Consider the following 14,167-nt stretch of genomic DNA (forward strand, 5'->3'; position numbering starts at 1 on the left):
ATAGTTATTAGCTTCTGAAGTTGAGTTGCTGTTTTCTGTCTAACTGCTTTCTGATGACTCACGTCCCAGGAGCTGTGCAGCTCCTATGGGGATATTCTCCCATCCTGCACAGCTCCCGGGACGTGACATCATCATTGAGCAGTTAGACAGAAAACTTCAGAAGCTAATAACTATTGGAAGGATTAAGATTTAGATCTAAAATAGAAGCAATTTACAAATCTCTTTAACTTTCCGGAGCCAGTTGATATATAAAAAAAAGTTTTTGCCTGGAATACCCCTTTAAGTTAGGGATATTACAGACATTTGGCAAGGTTTGGAAAAATGCCTCATGGTGGGAAAACCCCTTTTATGGAGCATTTTTATGACTTGGGTTGATACTATTCCAGGGAAACATTTGCCATAGGTACAGAGACCATGTGTGATGCAGTTTTATTCAATTGGTCATACCCATGAGTAAAATATTAGGTAGGATCCTCCCCAAGTTATGTGGACCAATTTTATATTTCCCCAAAGAAAAGAAATGCTAATAGTTTTCATTAAAAATGTCCTATTGTTTTCTATCTGTATCTGCTAAACAGATCTATGCATCTTGATGGTGATAGACAACATAAAAAACAGTATAGGTTGATACTGTAGTTGTCGCACTGCCTTATTTTCTAAAATCCAGTTAGAAAGAACTAAGGGACTACATAAGATTTGTTTGTTGCCTATTACTATGAGAGGAAGGCATAAACTAAATAACCAAATGACCAAATCAAAGGTCAACTTTGATGTGATTATAAAATTAGTTAAGAAGATGGTTCTGAGGGGCTGAAGAGCAAGATGTCAGGCAGCTCTTCTGATCTATTTCACTATTGAGGGGGAACAGCTGGCACTGTATGGGAAAACCTGCAAAGTGTAAAAGTGAAGCAGCAACATTTTTAATAAAGACCTTTAGAGAAAAAAAATGTTTACACAATAATAAGAAGGAAAAAAAATGATTAAAAGTTGCAATCAAAAGTGTCTACTGCATTCAAAAGTTGCAACTCACTGCCATTGAGCCATTTCGGGCACAAATATAAATTGGGCTCAATCCTTTTCACTACCAGCTGTGGAGGGAGCTGGACTGAATGTAAAGAGGGCTACTATCTTACGGACTGGAGAAACTTTAAAATATTTGGGAATAGAAATTGGGCAAAGCATAAACTTTTTTATGAAATCTAATAATCTGAAATCTAAATCAAAATAAAATAGAGGTTTGGAGGAAATTACCCTTGTCTCAGGACAACAGATTCACTGTTCTAAAGATGGTGATCCTCACACAGACCCTCTATGTTGTTGGAGTTTCACCAGTTTGGATCCCAGCTGGATGGTTTAAAGGCCTGAAGGCTGCTTTAAATAAACTTATTTGGGGTCGCGGTAGAGTCAGAATGAAATATTTCTACTTGACTCAACTGGAGGGGAGAAGTGGATGGGGATTACCTAATTTTAAGTTTTATTTCCTGGCAGCTAAAGCTTAAGATATCAAATATGGATGGAGCAATATAGTAATAGAATATATATTACAAATATTTGATGGTACTTTTGGGGTGGGCGCGAAATTATTTGAAGCACCAGCACAAAGTAAATTTTTTAAATATTTCTCATATTTTAATCTATATCAAAGGTTTGGCAAGAGATAAAAGGAAACTGTAAAACTAAGACTAGGGAAATAATAATTTAACAGAATTTAATAAAAGTATTGATTGTTTTTTGGACACAGTATGGTATAAAATACATTGCACAATTGTTTAGTCAAGGGGAACTAATCCCCTTTGAAACACTGGTGGAAGTATTTAATTTGAAATAATTTGCTGTTGTTATGATATTACTTATATTTATGGCATCTAATTATTTTGTGTGTGATGTCACATAAATAGCACTTCTGTGGTCCTTTCCTTAATTCTTGAAATAGGCTGCATGGGCAGCTGAAATGTTGCATGTTGTTTTTAAAAAATTTATAAAACCACCTGCTTTTGCATTTAAAAAAAAGTTGCATTTAAAAGTGTCTACTGCATTGAAAAGTGGCAACTCATTGCTCAGTATAAAACTTACCCAACATTACAAGCATATGTAACTCTGGCGCCAAAGTTAAAGCTTTCGGCCAGCAACATACCATTATCCACATCTCCAGGGTTACCACAGGATCGAGCTGTGTAAAACAAAGCAATATCTAAATACTGTAAAGTGTACTACTAAAGAAAACCTCCAATCATTTATAAAAGATTAAATCCTTTTGGTATAATATTTGTCCTGGCTTTAGGTCCCATTCTTCTCTAGCACCTCCATTCCTGCACATATCATTTAGTTTTTAGATCCAAAATTATTTCTAGTTTATTTCATTACATCCTTTTATGGGGTCCACCATGATATGATATGCATTGATTGTATATCACCTATACAGTCATGGCCGTAAATGTTGGCACTAGAGATGAGCAAACTTACAGTAAATTCGATTCGTCACAAACTTCTCGGCTCGGCAGTTGATGACTGCATAAATTAGTTCAGCTTTCAGGGGCTCCGGTGGGCTGGAGACTCTTTCCTAGGACTGTATACACCTTTTCCAGCCCACCGGAGCACCTGAAAGCTGAACTAATTTATGCAGGATAAGGCATCAACTGCCGAGCCGAGAAGTTTGTGACGAATCAAATTTACTGTAAGTTCGCTCATCTCTAGTTGGCACCCCTGAAATTTCTCAAGAAAATAAAGTATTTCTTACAGAAAAGGATTGCAGTAACACATGTTTTGTTATACACATGTTTATTCCCTTTGTGTGTATTGGAACTAAACCAAAAAAGGGAGGAAAAAAAGCTAATTGGACATAATGTCACACCAAACTCCAAAAATGGTCTGGACAAAATTATTGGCACCCTTTCAAAATTTTGGGGAAAAAAAGATTGTTTCAAGCATGTGATGCTCCTTTAAACTCACCTGGGGCAAGTAACAGGTGTGGGCAATATATAAATCACATCTGAAAGCAGATAAAAAGGAGAGAAGTTCACTTAGTCTTTGCATTTCATTTGTTTGTACCCCATAATTGTAAGCGCTGCGGAATCTGTAGGCACTATATAAATAAATAATAAATAATTGTGTGTCTGTGTGCCACACTAAGCATGGACTACAGAAAGAGGAGAAGAAAACTGTTTGAGGACTTGAGAACCAAAATTGTGGAAAAATATCAACAATCTCAAGGTTACAAGTCCACCTTCAGAGATCTAGATTTGCCTTTGTCCACAGTGTGCAACATTATCAAGAAGTTTGCATCCCATGGCACTGTAGCTAATCTCCCTGGGCGTGGACGGAAGAGAAAAATTGATGAAAGGTGTCAACGCAGGATAGTCCGGATGGTGGATAAGCAGCCCCAAACAAGTTCCAAAGATATTCAAGCTTTCCTGCAGGCTCAGGGAGCATCAGTGTGAGCGTGAACTATCCGTCGACATTTAAATGAAATGAAACGATATCGCAGGAGACCCAGGAGGACCCCACTGCTGTCACAGAGACATAAAAAAGCAAGACTACATTTTCCCTTCTAGGAAAATGTTTTGTGGACAGATGAGAACAAGATAGAGCTTTTTGGTAAAGCACATCATTCTACTGTTTTCCGAAAACAGAATGAGGCTTACAAAGAAAATAACACAGTACCTACAGTGAAATATGGTGGAGGTTCAATGATGTTTTGGGATTATTTTGCTGCCTCTGGCACTGGGTACCTTGAATGTGTGCAAGGCATAATGAAATCTAGGATTACCAATGGATTTTTGGTCACACTGTACAGCCCAGTGTCAGAAAGCTGGGTTTACATCAGAGATCTTTGGTCATCCAGCAGGACAATGACCCCAAACATAAGTCAAAAAGCACCCAGAAATGGATGGCAACAAAGCGCTGGAGAGTTCTGAAGTGGCCAGCAATGAGTCCAGATCTAAATCCCATTGAGCACCTGTGGAGAGATCTTAAAATTGCAGTTGGGAAAAGGTGCCCTTCCAATAAGAGAGACCTGGAGCAGTTTGCAAAGGAAGAGTGGTCCAACATTCCGGCTGAGAGGCGTAAGAAGCTTATTGATGGTTATAGGAAGCGACTGATTTCAGTTATTTTTTCCAAAGGGTGTGCAACCAACTATTAAGTTAAGGGTGCCAATAATTTTGTCCAGCCCATATTTGAAGTTTGGTGTGACATTATGTCAAATTTGCTTTTCTTCCTCCCTTTTTTGGTTTAGTTCCAGTACACACAAAGGGAATAAACATTTGTATAGCAAAACGTGTTACTGCAATCCTTTTCTGTGAGAAATACTTCATTTTCTTGAAACATTTCAGGGGTGCCACATTTACGTCCGTGACTGTTTGTTTGCATTCTGGATACTCGTATGGTCCCAACCATTAACTTGGGAGTCACATATGCTTTTGGGCCCAACAAATTTTGCTCCCTAGCTGTTGGCAGCTGCAAGCACTATTATACCTTTAGTACCATTACTGCAGTTTGATACCATGGTCAGAACTGTGTCAGTTAACGTTAGAGAAAAACACATATCACAGGCAGAGCTTGATAGAGTTGTATGAGGGACTGTTTTTTTTTTTTACTGGTATCCTTCATTTTACTCTATACTGTATTACAAAGCCAGAAACAAAATGTAATTGCACAATTTTGTGGGGGCAATATATCTTTCTAAGTTCGCTGTACGGTAAAGATGACATGAAAAATTTATAATATGGGTCAGCATGATTCCAACTATACCAAACATGGATAATTTTTGTTTCATTTTGTTACAAATTAGAATAACTTTTTCAAGAACATCTTAACACAATTTTTAGCGCATATTTTGCATTGATCCATGTCATCCGTATTCTTCTGGTACAGCCTGACATAGTTAGACTGTATCAGCAGGGCAGGCATCGAGGCCTAGCAGAGACATGAGAGATGATTAGTTTACTCAACCACCAATGATGCACGACCAGACTGTTTATATGCCATGATCACTATTGATTGCAGTATATAAACAGTAAAGCAATTTGATGTTGACCATTACAACTGGGTTTGGCTGCAGATAGCAGCCTGCACTCGCCAGGCATGGCATGAGCTCAGCTCCTGATCCATATTCCCTTACCCAACCCTTTTATGGCCACTAGTGCCACTAGTACAAAGAGTGCCAATAAACATATGATATCAGGGTTGTCTTCTTAAAGATGTGCCACCTAGATTTTTTTTCTTTAGTGATTAGATCTAGATAGTGAAACATGTTTGTATTTTCTAATCTGTGTCTATTTTTTTATTGTAATTTTTATTTATTTCATTTTTTGTAAGTTATCATACCGGCAGACATGTTGCCTGAGATTTCTGCACAGAGATAAGCTTTACAGCAAGATACAACAGACTGGATCTGACCCATTGACTATAGGAGAGTCTAGTAGTCATACTCTGTGACCTCTGCAGAAGTCTTTGCCACTGTGAATGGCCTGATCCCATTTCATCTATCTACTGTAATGGTAGATTCACATTTTGTATTTTTTTCAAATGCTGCAAAAAAAGGTCATTGGCAATGCATGGCTTTTTTTTTGCTTAAAGGGGTATTCCAGGCAAAACCTTTTTTTATATATATATATCAACTGGATCTGGGAAGTTGAACAGATTTGTAAATTACTTCTATTAAAAAATCTTAATCCTTCCAATAGTTATTAGCTTCTGAAGTTTTCTGTCTAACTGCTCAATGATGATGTCACGTCCCGGGAGCTGTGCATGATGGGATAATATCCCCATAGGAACTGCACAGCTCCCGGGACGTGAGTCATCTGAGAGCAGTTAGACAGAAAACAACAACTCAACTTCAGAAGCTAATAACTATTGGAAGGATTAAGATTTTTTAACAAAAGTAATTTACAAATCTGTTTAACTTTCCGGAGCCAGTTAATATATAAAAAAAAGTTTTGGCCTGGAATACCCCTTTAACATCCCTGCAGCCAGATGCCAGCTGGGAATCCATAGGGAAATAGAAAATGCTCTACCTACATGGCATTTTTGTTTGTGGCAATTTTTTTTCTCCTTTCAGTGGTGTTTTTACTGGCAGTTATTTGAAAACACAGCAAGCTCTGGCTATGGCATTTTAACCTATTGTGTGGCATTTTACTTCCCATACATGTCTATAGGTTAAAAAAAAAATATGGCAGAAAAAAGTGTCATTTTCTAATAACATGTTCATTTTAAATAGGTGGAATTTTGGAAAGGTTTTTATTGTCACGGATAAAAAAAAAAAAATACTATTTCCAGCTCAAATACAGTATACAGTGGGGCAAAAAAGTATTTAGTCAGCCACCAATTGTGCAATTTCTCCCACTTAAAAAGATGAGAGGCCTGTAATTTTCATCATAGGTATACCTCAACTATGAGAGACATAATTAGCAAAAAAAAATCCATAAAATCACATTTCTGATTTTTTTAAGAATTTATTTGCAAATGATGGTGGAAAATAAGTATTCGGTCAATAACAAAAGTTCATCTCAATACTTTGTTATATACCCTTTGTTGGTAATGACCAGAGGTCAAACGTTTTCTGTAAGTCTTCACAAGGTTTTCACACACTGTTGCTGGTATTTTGGCCCATTCCTCAATGCAGATCTCCTCTAGAGCAGTGATGTTTGGGAGCTGTCACTGGGCAACACAGACTTTCAACTCCCTCCAAAGGTTTTCTATGGAATTGAGATCTGGAGACTGGCTAGGCCACTCCAGGACCTTGAAATGCTTCTTATGAAAAACAGCCCCAAAGCATGATGTTTCCACCCCCCATGTTTCACAATAAGTATGGTGTTCTTTGGATGCAATTCAGCATTCTTTCTCCTCCAAACACGACGAACTGAGTTTTTACCAAAAAGTTCTACTTTGGTTTCATCTGACCATATGACATTCTCCCAATCCTCTTCTTGATCATCCGAATGCTGTCTAGCAAACTTCAGATGGGCCCGGACATGTACTGGCTTAAGCAGAAAGACACATCTGGCACTGCATGATTTGAGTCCTTGGCGGCGTAGTGTGTTACTGATGGTAGCCTTTATAACTTTGGTCCCAGCTCTCTGAAGGTCATTGACTATGTCCCCTCGTGTGGTTCTGGGATCTTTGCTCACCATTTTGGAACCCCAGATCGAGAGAGATTATCAGTGGTTTTGTATGTCTTCTATATTCTAATAATTGCTCCCACAGTTGATTTCTTCACACCAAGCTGCTTGCCTATTGCAGATTCAGTCTTCCCAGCCTGGTGCAGGTCTACTATTTTGTTCCTTGTGTCCTTTGAAAGCTCTTTGGTCTTGGCCATAGTAGAATGTGACTCTTTGAGGTTGTGGACAGGTGACTTTTATGCTGATAACAAGTTCAAACAGATGCTATTAATACAGGTAACGAGTGGAGGACAGAGGAGACTCTTAAAGGGGTATTCCAGGAAAAAACGTTATATATCTGTATATATATATATATATATATATATATATATATATATATATATATAACAACTGGCTCCAGAAAGTTAAACAGATTTGTAAATTACTTCTATTAAAAAATCTTAATCCTTCCAATAATTATCAGCTGCTGAAGCTGAGTTGTTCTTTTCTGTCTGATAACAGTGCTCTCTGCTGACATCTCTGCTTGTCTCGGCAACTGCAAAGAGAAGAATGGGTTTGCTATGGGGATTTGGTTCTACTTTGGACAGTTCCCGAGACACGTGTCATCAGAGAGCACTTAGACAGAAAAGAACAACTCAACTTCAGCAGCTAAAAAGTACTGAATGGATGAGATTTTAATAGAAGTAATTTACAAATCTGTTTAACTTTCTGGAGCCAGTTGATATATAAAAAAAGTTTTTTCCTGGATAACCCCTTTAAAGAAGAAGTCACAGGTCCATGAGAGCTGTTATACACTGCGCTCCGGCCACAAGCACCAGCCGTGAGCGCAATATCCCTGTGTCCCAAACCGCCGGCGGGGCTGGGATTCACATTGCGGGATGCGCCTACATGCGAATCCTGGCCTGCCGCTCCACTCCTGCAGCTCCGCGCGCGCTGGAGCTCTGTAATTTAAGGGGCCAGCACGTCCATAATTAGTGAATACACCTGACACCACATTATGAGTTGTTTGCACGTCCCACACTTCCCTGCTGGATCTTCAGTGCCTATTTCCTGAGAGAAAGCGTTACTATTGCCTGTTGCCATAACGTGTATCCAGACCTTCCTGCTACGTTTTTTTTACTACAAACCTTTGCTGCCTACCTTGACCTTCTGCTACGTTGACTACGCTACTGATTCTTCCTTCGGTACCTCGCCTTGCCCAGTTACCTGTGTGGTCGAGCCGTGTCGGGGGTAGCGACCTGGGTGTCGCCTGCCACAGCAAGCCCATCCTGCCTTGCGGCGGGCTCTGGTGAAGCCAGCGGCACCTTAGACTCTGCTCCTCCTGCGGTCTGAGTCATCAGCCACACAGGTAGAGGATCCACATCTAGCTCCGTTACAAGAGCCAGAAATCTTGCTTGTTTGTAGGTGAACAAATACTTATTTTCCACCATAATTTACAAATAAATTCTTTAAAAATCAGACAATGGGATTTTATGGATTTTTTGGGGCTCATTATGTCTCTCCTAGTTGATGTATACCTATGATGAAAATGACAGGCCTCTCTCATCTTTTTAAGTGGGAGAACTTGCACAATTGGTGGCTGACTAAATACTTTTTTGCCCCACTGTATGTTGTCTTACCTAGATTTGTCTCCCTCTCTGCCTCTCATATTGCCTCTCTGTCTCCAACAGTTAATGATGTGACAATTCACTGTTAACACTGTTGTGACTGTAGTATTGGTCAAAAAGCTCTGACATTTGCATCATATTTGTCTGAAACAAAAAGTACAACTTACGTTTACAAAATGTTCTTGGTGAAGACCACGTGCTATCAGCCATGCATGTTACAACTGAGCTACTGGAAGGAATACGAACATAACCAAGTCGGCAAACGTACTTAATCTCAGTACCCTTAGGAAATACAGTTTTTTCCAAATATTCTTCTCTGGGTATTCCATATTCAAGTCGTGGGGGAGGACCACAGAAAGTTGCTAAAGTGATATGAATTATGAATGAATTAGTAATATGTTTTACGCTTATACTCTGGTCTGCTCACAACTAGATCAATATCTAGCAATTGAATTTGTAAGCTTAACAAGCACAAAAGGCCTCAGGCAATAGTTGTTTAATAAGTAGAGCTGTGTTGCCATGCTGCATTCCCATACCTTTTTTTGTTTGTTCTGAACTTATAGTAGTTAAAAACACAGGAGCTTTCTTTCCAAATACAGCACATGCCTGTCTTTAGGTTGTGTTTGGTATGACAACCCAGCTCCATACATTTCGATGGAAATTACTTTCAATACCGCATACAAACTGCAGACAAGAGTGTTGCTGTTTCTGGAAGAAAGCAGCTATGTTTTTTCTTATTCTGGATAATACCCTGAAGTACAGGGGTCAAGTCCTGGAAAAAAAGTGTGGAAACTCTTCCACATAAGGACTGGTCCTGCTGTGGAAAAAGTGCAGGAACTCAGTTCCCACACATTCCTGCAGGAAATGAGCCCTGCTGGTATGAGATAATAGTACTGATTGGGGAAGAGTTTATCATTGTCAGTCATTTATGTGCTATTTCTGAAGTGAAAAATGTTCCCTTTGCTTTGCTGTACGTGTATCTTCCCAGCCACAATATTCTCATAACAGAACCACTTGCCTCTTCTACATCTCTATACTGTCTGACATCCACACAAGCATTCAACTAAAGCTCAGAGGCCGACATTTATCAATGAGTTTACACCGTTTTTTCTCCGTACAAAAGGCGCTATTTTGGCGCACTGTGTGTTATTTAGCGCCTTTTGGTGGTAGAATATTTTAGTCATTCCAGATGTTTTGGAGTAGCAGTACACGCTTTTCAATTTAGCGTATGCCGTGGAGTGAAATTTATGAACTGCGCCTTTTTGTAAAAAGGCTCAAAAAAGGCGCAAAGCCACTGAAAAGTGTCTAAAACTACACCATCCCAGACCTGGCGTAGCTTTTTGGCGTATGTGAAGAGAGAAATTTCAGAAAATGTGTACATTTAATACATTTGGTGATCCTACACATTATCAGCACACAAAAAAGGTGTAGAAAAATGCTTCACTTACACTACAATGATAAATGTAGGCCAGAGAGTTTTGTATTGTAGCTATGTAGCTATACCAAGGTTTAAAAATTGCTATGCTTCAAGCATGTTTCCTTTTTTTCTGTGTTTTTTGCAGTGTTTACAAATACTGCTGCACAATCATTGACAAAGGCACACAAAAGGTTAATGTAAATGTACCCTTAAATATTCTGTATGCAGTCTGCTGTTGTGTGTCATTGTATTAGAAAGAAGGCGATAGCCGAGCAGTTTCATCCTTATGAGAGTAAATTGTGATATTTTTTGTGATAAATGTATAATTTTTTTGTAGGATAGTACCAGTTAGGTACAGTTACAGTAAGGTGAAAATATAAGGACACCCCATGCAATGTTGTTTTTTCTAAATATTGAAACATATTATCAATACTTAAACTTTATCCATACAGCCTGAGTCTATGCTGACGCAGTGTAAAACACAAGTCATATTTTCTACAAAATACGGCCATAAAATGGAGTTAAAATTACAGACACATTTTTGCAAAATAATGTGTAGAATAAAAGTTTATTGAAAAATGGTTGTTACGCCGAGCGCTCCGGGTCCCCGTTCCTCCCCGGAGCGCTCGCGGCGTTGACCTTGTCGCAGCGCCCCGGTCAGACCCGCTGACCGGGAGCGCTGCATTAATGTCACCGGCGGGGATGCGACCCGCGTAGCAGGACGCGCCCGCTCGCGGTTCGCATCCCAGTCTCCTTACCCGTCCTGTCCTCCGTCGGCTCAGTCCCGGTGCGCGCGGCCCCGCTCCATAGGGCGCGCGCTCGCCGACTCTCTGCGATTTAAAGAGCCAGTGCGCCTCTGATTGGCGCCTGGCCCAATTAGTGATTACACCTGTGCCCTCTCTATATAAACTCACTTCCCCTTCCCAGCATTGCCGGATCTTGTTGCCCTTGTGGCAGTGAAAGCGTTCCTTGTATGTCCCAAGCCAGTGTTCCAGACCCTCTGCCGTTGCCCCTGACTATGATCCTTGCTGCCTGCCCTGACCTTCTGCTACGTCCGACCTTGCTCTTGCCTAATCCCTTGTACCGCGCCTATCTCAGCCGTCAGTTGGGGTTGAGTCGCTATCGGGTGGAACGACCTGGGGGTTACCTGCCGCTGCAAGTCCATCCCGCTTTGCGGCGGGCTCTGGTGAAAACCAGTAACCCCTTAGACTCCGTTCCCCTGGTACGGCCCACGTCATCACCCCACTGACACAGAGTATCCACCACCAGTATCCTCACAGTATCTGGATCCTGACAATGGTCATTAGTGCACACATTGTATTAAAAAACGGCCATTCTTCCATGCCATTTCTTTTCAAATGCATCTATATTACATATCTGCATTATGACAGACAGTTCATACTATGTCTTTGTTTAAGGCCAGAAGTCCTGGTGTTTGGGTCTGTATTCATTGGAGTTGGACCCTAAAATATGTCAATGTCAGCTGTTTGTAAAAGATTTCAAAAACCTGAAAACACCTTTTAACCACTTAGGGACTCAGCCCATTTTCACCTAAAGGACTAATCACATTTTTGTTTTTTCCTCCTTCCCTTCTAAAAATCATAACGCTTTCAATTTTGCACCTATAGACCCATATAAGGGCTTGTTTTTTTGCATCACCAACTGTAATTTGTAATGACATCACTTATTTTATAATATAACTTGCGGCAAAACAAAACCAAAATTATTTTGTGGGTGAAATAAAAAAAAAAAAAAAACATTTTTAACTTTTGTGGGCTCCCGTTTCTACACAGTGCACTTTTCGGTAAAAATGACACCTTATCTTTATTCTGTAGGTCCATACGGTTACAAGGATATCCAAATTATGTAGGTTTTATTTTAATACTTAAAAACATTATAAACTACATGCACCAAAATTAGTATGTTTAAAATTGGCATCTTCTGACCCCTATAACTTTTTTATTTTTCTGTGTTACGGGGGAGTATGAGGGATCATGTTTTGCGCCATCATCTGTAGTTTTAATTGGTACCATTTTTGTTTTGATGGGACTTTTTGATCACATTGTATTACAATTGTTATGGTATATGAAGTGACAAAAAGGCACAATTTTGGACTTTGGTATTTTTTTTGCGTGTATACCATCAACCATGTAGTTTAGCTAACCTTATAATTTAATACCACATATGATTATTTTTATTCTTTATTACATCATTTTATTGCTTACACTGATCAATGCTATGCCATGCATTCACCATGCGTGGGATCCCATAGCCATGTTTTCACTGTGACCAGTGTTCGAATGTCATTTGGGTAGAGATCTTTGATCACACACGAGGTCAATATAAAAAGATGTTGTTGGACCGAGAGGCACTTTGGATTTATATAAACCTTAAACATAAAGGGTTAAATAGGGAGCATAAAAGCACCCAGTAATCCATTTGAGAGAGAGTACGGAATCTTAAAACCTGTCCCTTTTTTGGATTTGTTTATAAATTGTATAATGATATGTGTGTGTTTTGTATTCAATTTTTTACATCTTTAACTCTTTTACAGTGGGGGGGGGGGGGGAGTATTTAGTCAGCCACCAATTGTGCAAGTTCTCCCACTTAAAAAGATGAAAGAGGCCTGTAATTTTCATCATAGGTACACTTCAATTATGAGAGACAGAATAGGAAGGGGAGGAAGAATACAGGAAATCACATTGTAGGATTTCTAATGAATTAATTGGTAAACTCCTCAGTAAAATAAGTATTTGGTCACCTACAAACAAGCAAGATTTATGGCTCTCACAGACCTGTAACTTCTTCTTTAGGAGTCTCCTCTGTCCTCCACTCGTTACCTGTATTTATGGCACCTGCTTGAACTTGTTATCAGTATAAAAGACACCTGTCCAAAACCTCAAACAGTCACACTCTAAACTTCAATATGGCCATGACCAAAGAGCTATCGAAGGACACCAGAAACAAAATTGTAAATCTGCACCAGGCTGGGAAGACTGAATCTGCAATAGGCAAGCAGCTTGGTGTGAAGAAATAAACTGTGGGAGCAATTATTAGAAAATGGAAGACATGCAAGACCACTGATAATCTCTCGATCTGGGGCTCCACGCAAAATCTCACCTCGTGGTGTCAAAATGATCCCAAGAATAGTGAGCAAAAATCCCAGAACCACATGGAGCACCTTAGTGAATGACCTTCAGACAGCTGGGACCGAAGTAACAAAGGCTACCATCAGTAACACACTACGCTGCCAGGGACTCAAATCATGCAGTGCCAGATGTGCCCCCCTGCTTAAGCCAGTACATGTCTGGGTCCATCTGAAGTTTGCTAGAGAACACTTGGATGATACAGAAGAGGATTGGGAGAATGTCATATGGTCAGATGAAACCAAAGTAGAACTTTTTGGTAAAAACTCAACCCGACGTGTTTGGAGGAGAAAGAATGCTGAGTTGCATGCAAAGAACACCACACCTACTGTGAAGCATGGGAGTGGAAACATCATGCTTTGGGACTGTTTTTCAGCTAAGGGACCAGGACGACTGAACCATGTAAAGAAAAGAATGAATGGGGTCATGTATTGTGAGATTTTGAGTGAAAACCTCCTTCCATCAGCAAGGGCATTGAAGGAGAAATGTGGCTGGGTCTTTCAGCATGACAATGATCCCAAACACACTGCCCGGGCAACGAAGGAGGGGCTCCGTAAGAAGCATTACAAGGTCCTGGAGTGGCTTAGCCAGTCTCCAGATCTTAACCCCATAGAAAATCTTTTGAGGGAGTTGAAAATCCCAACAGCCCCAAAACATCACTGCTCTAGAGGAGATCTGCATGGGGGAATGGGCCAAAATACCAGCAACAGTGTGTGAAAACCTTTTGAAGACTTACAGAAAACGTTTGACCTCTGTCATTGCCGCCAAAGGGTACATAACAAAGTATTGAGATTTACTTTTGTTATTGACCAAATACTGTATTTATCAACGTATAACACGCAATTTTTAGGGAACATTTTTTAGCCTGAAGTCTATCTGCAT

General features: G+C 39.8%; 2 protein-coding genes across 5 annotated transcripts in view; one reads left to right on the forward strand and one right to left on the reverse strand.

Moving 5' to 3' along the window:
* The window catches only part of LOC130356430 (uncharacterized), a 628,644-nt gene that overhangs the window by 160,140 nt on the left and 454,337 nt on the right, over window positions 1-14,167 (forward strand). The window lies entirely within an intron of this gene.
* The window catches only part of LOC130356426 (C4b-binding protein alpha chain-like), a 298,320-nt gene that overhangs the window by 139,670 nt on the left and 144,483 nt on the right, over window positions 1-14,167 (reverse strand). For 3 of the 4 annotated variants that reach the window (XM_056557959.1, XM_056557958.1, XM_056557957.1), the window contains exons 7-8: window positions 8,890-9,084; window positions 2,074-2,170 (exon numbers count right to left, since the gene is read on the reverse strand). In XM_056557959.1, coding sequence (XP_056413934.1) covers window positions 2,074-2,170; window positions 8,890-9,084 — 292 coding nt within the window. The remainder of the gene's footprint in view (window positions 1-2,073; window positions 2,171-8,889; window positions 9,085-14,167) is intronic. The other variant, XM_056557960.1, reaches the window with a different exon arrangement.

The sequence above is a fragment of the Hyla sarda genome, chromosome 2 (assembly GCF_029499605.1).
Source record: "Hyla sarda isolate aHylSar1 chromosome 2, aHylSar1.hap1, whole genome shotgun sequence".
In the NCBI taxonomy this organism is placed as follows: domain Eukaryota; kingdom Metazoa; phylum Chordata; class Amphibia; order Anura; family Hylidae; genus Hyla; species Hyla sarda.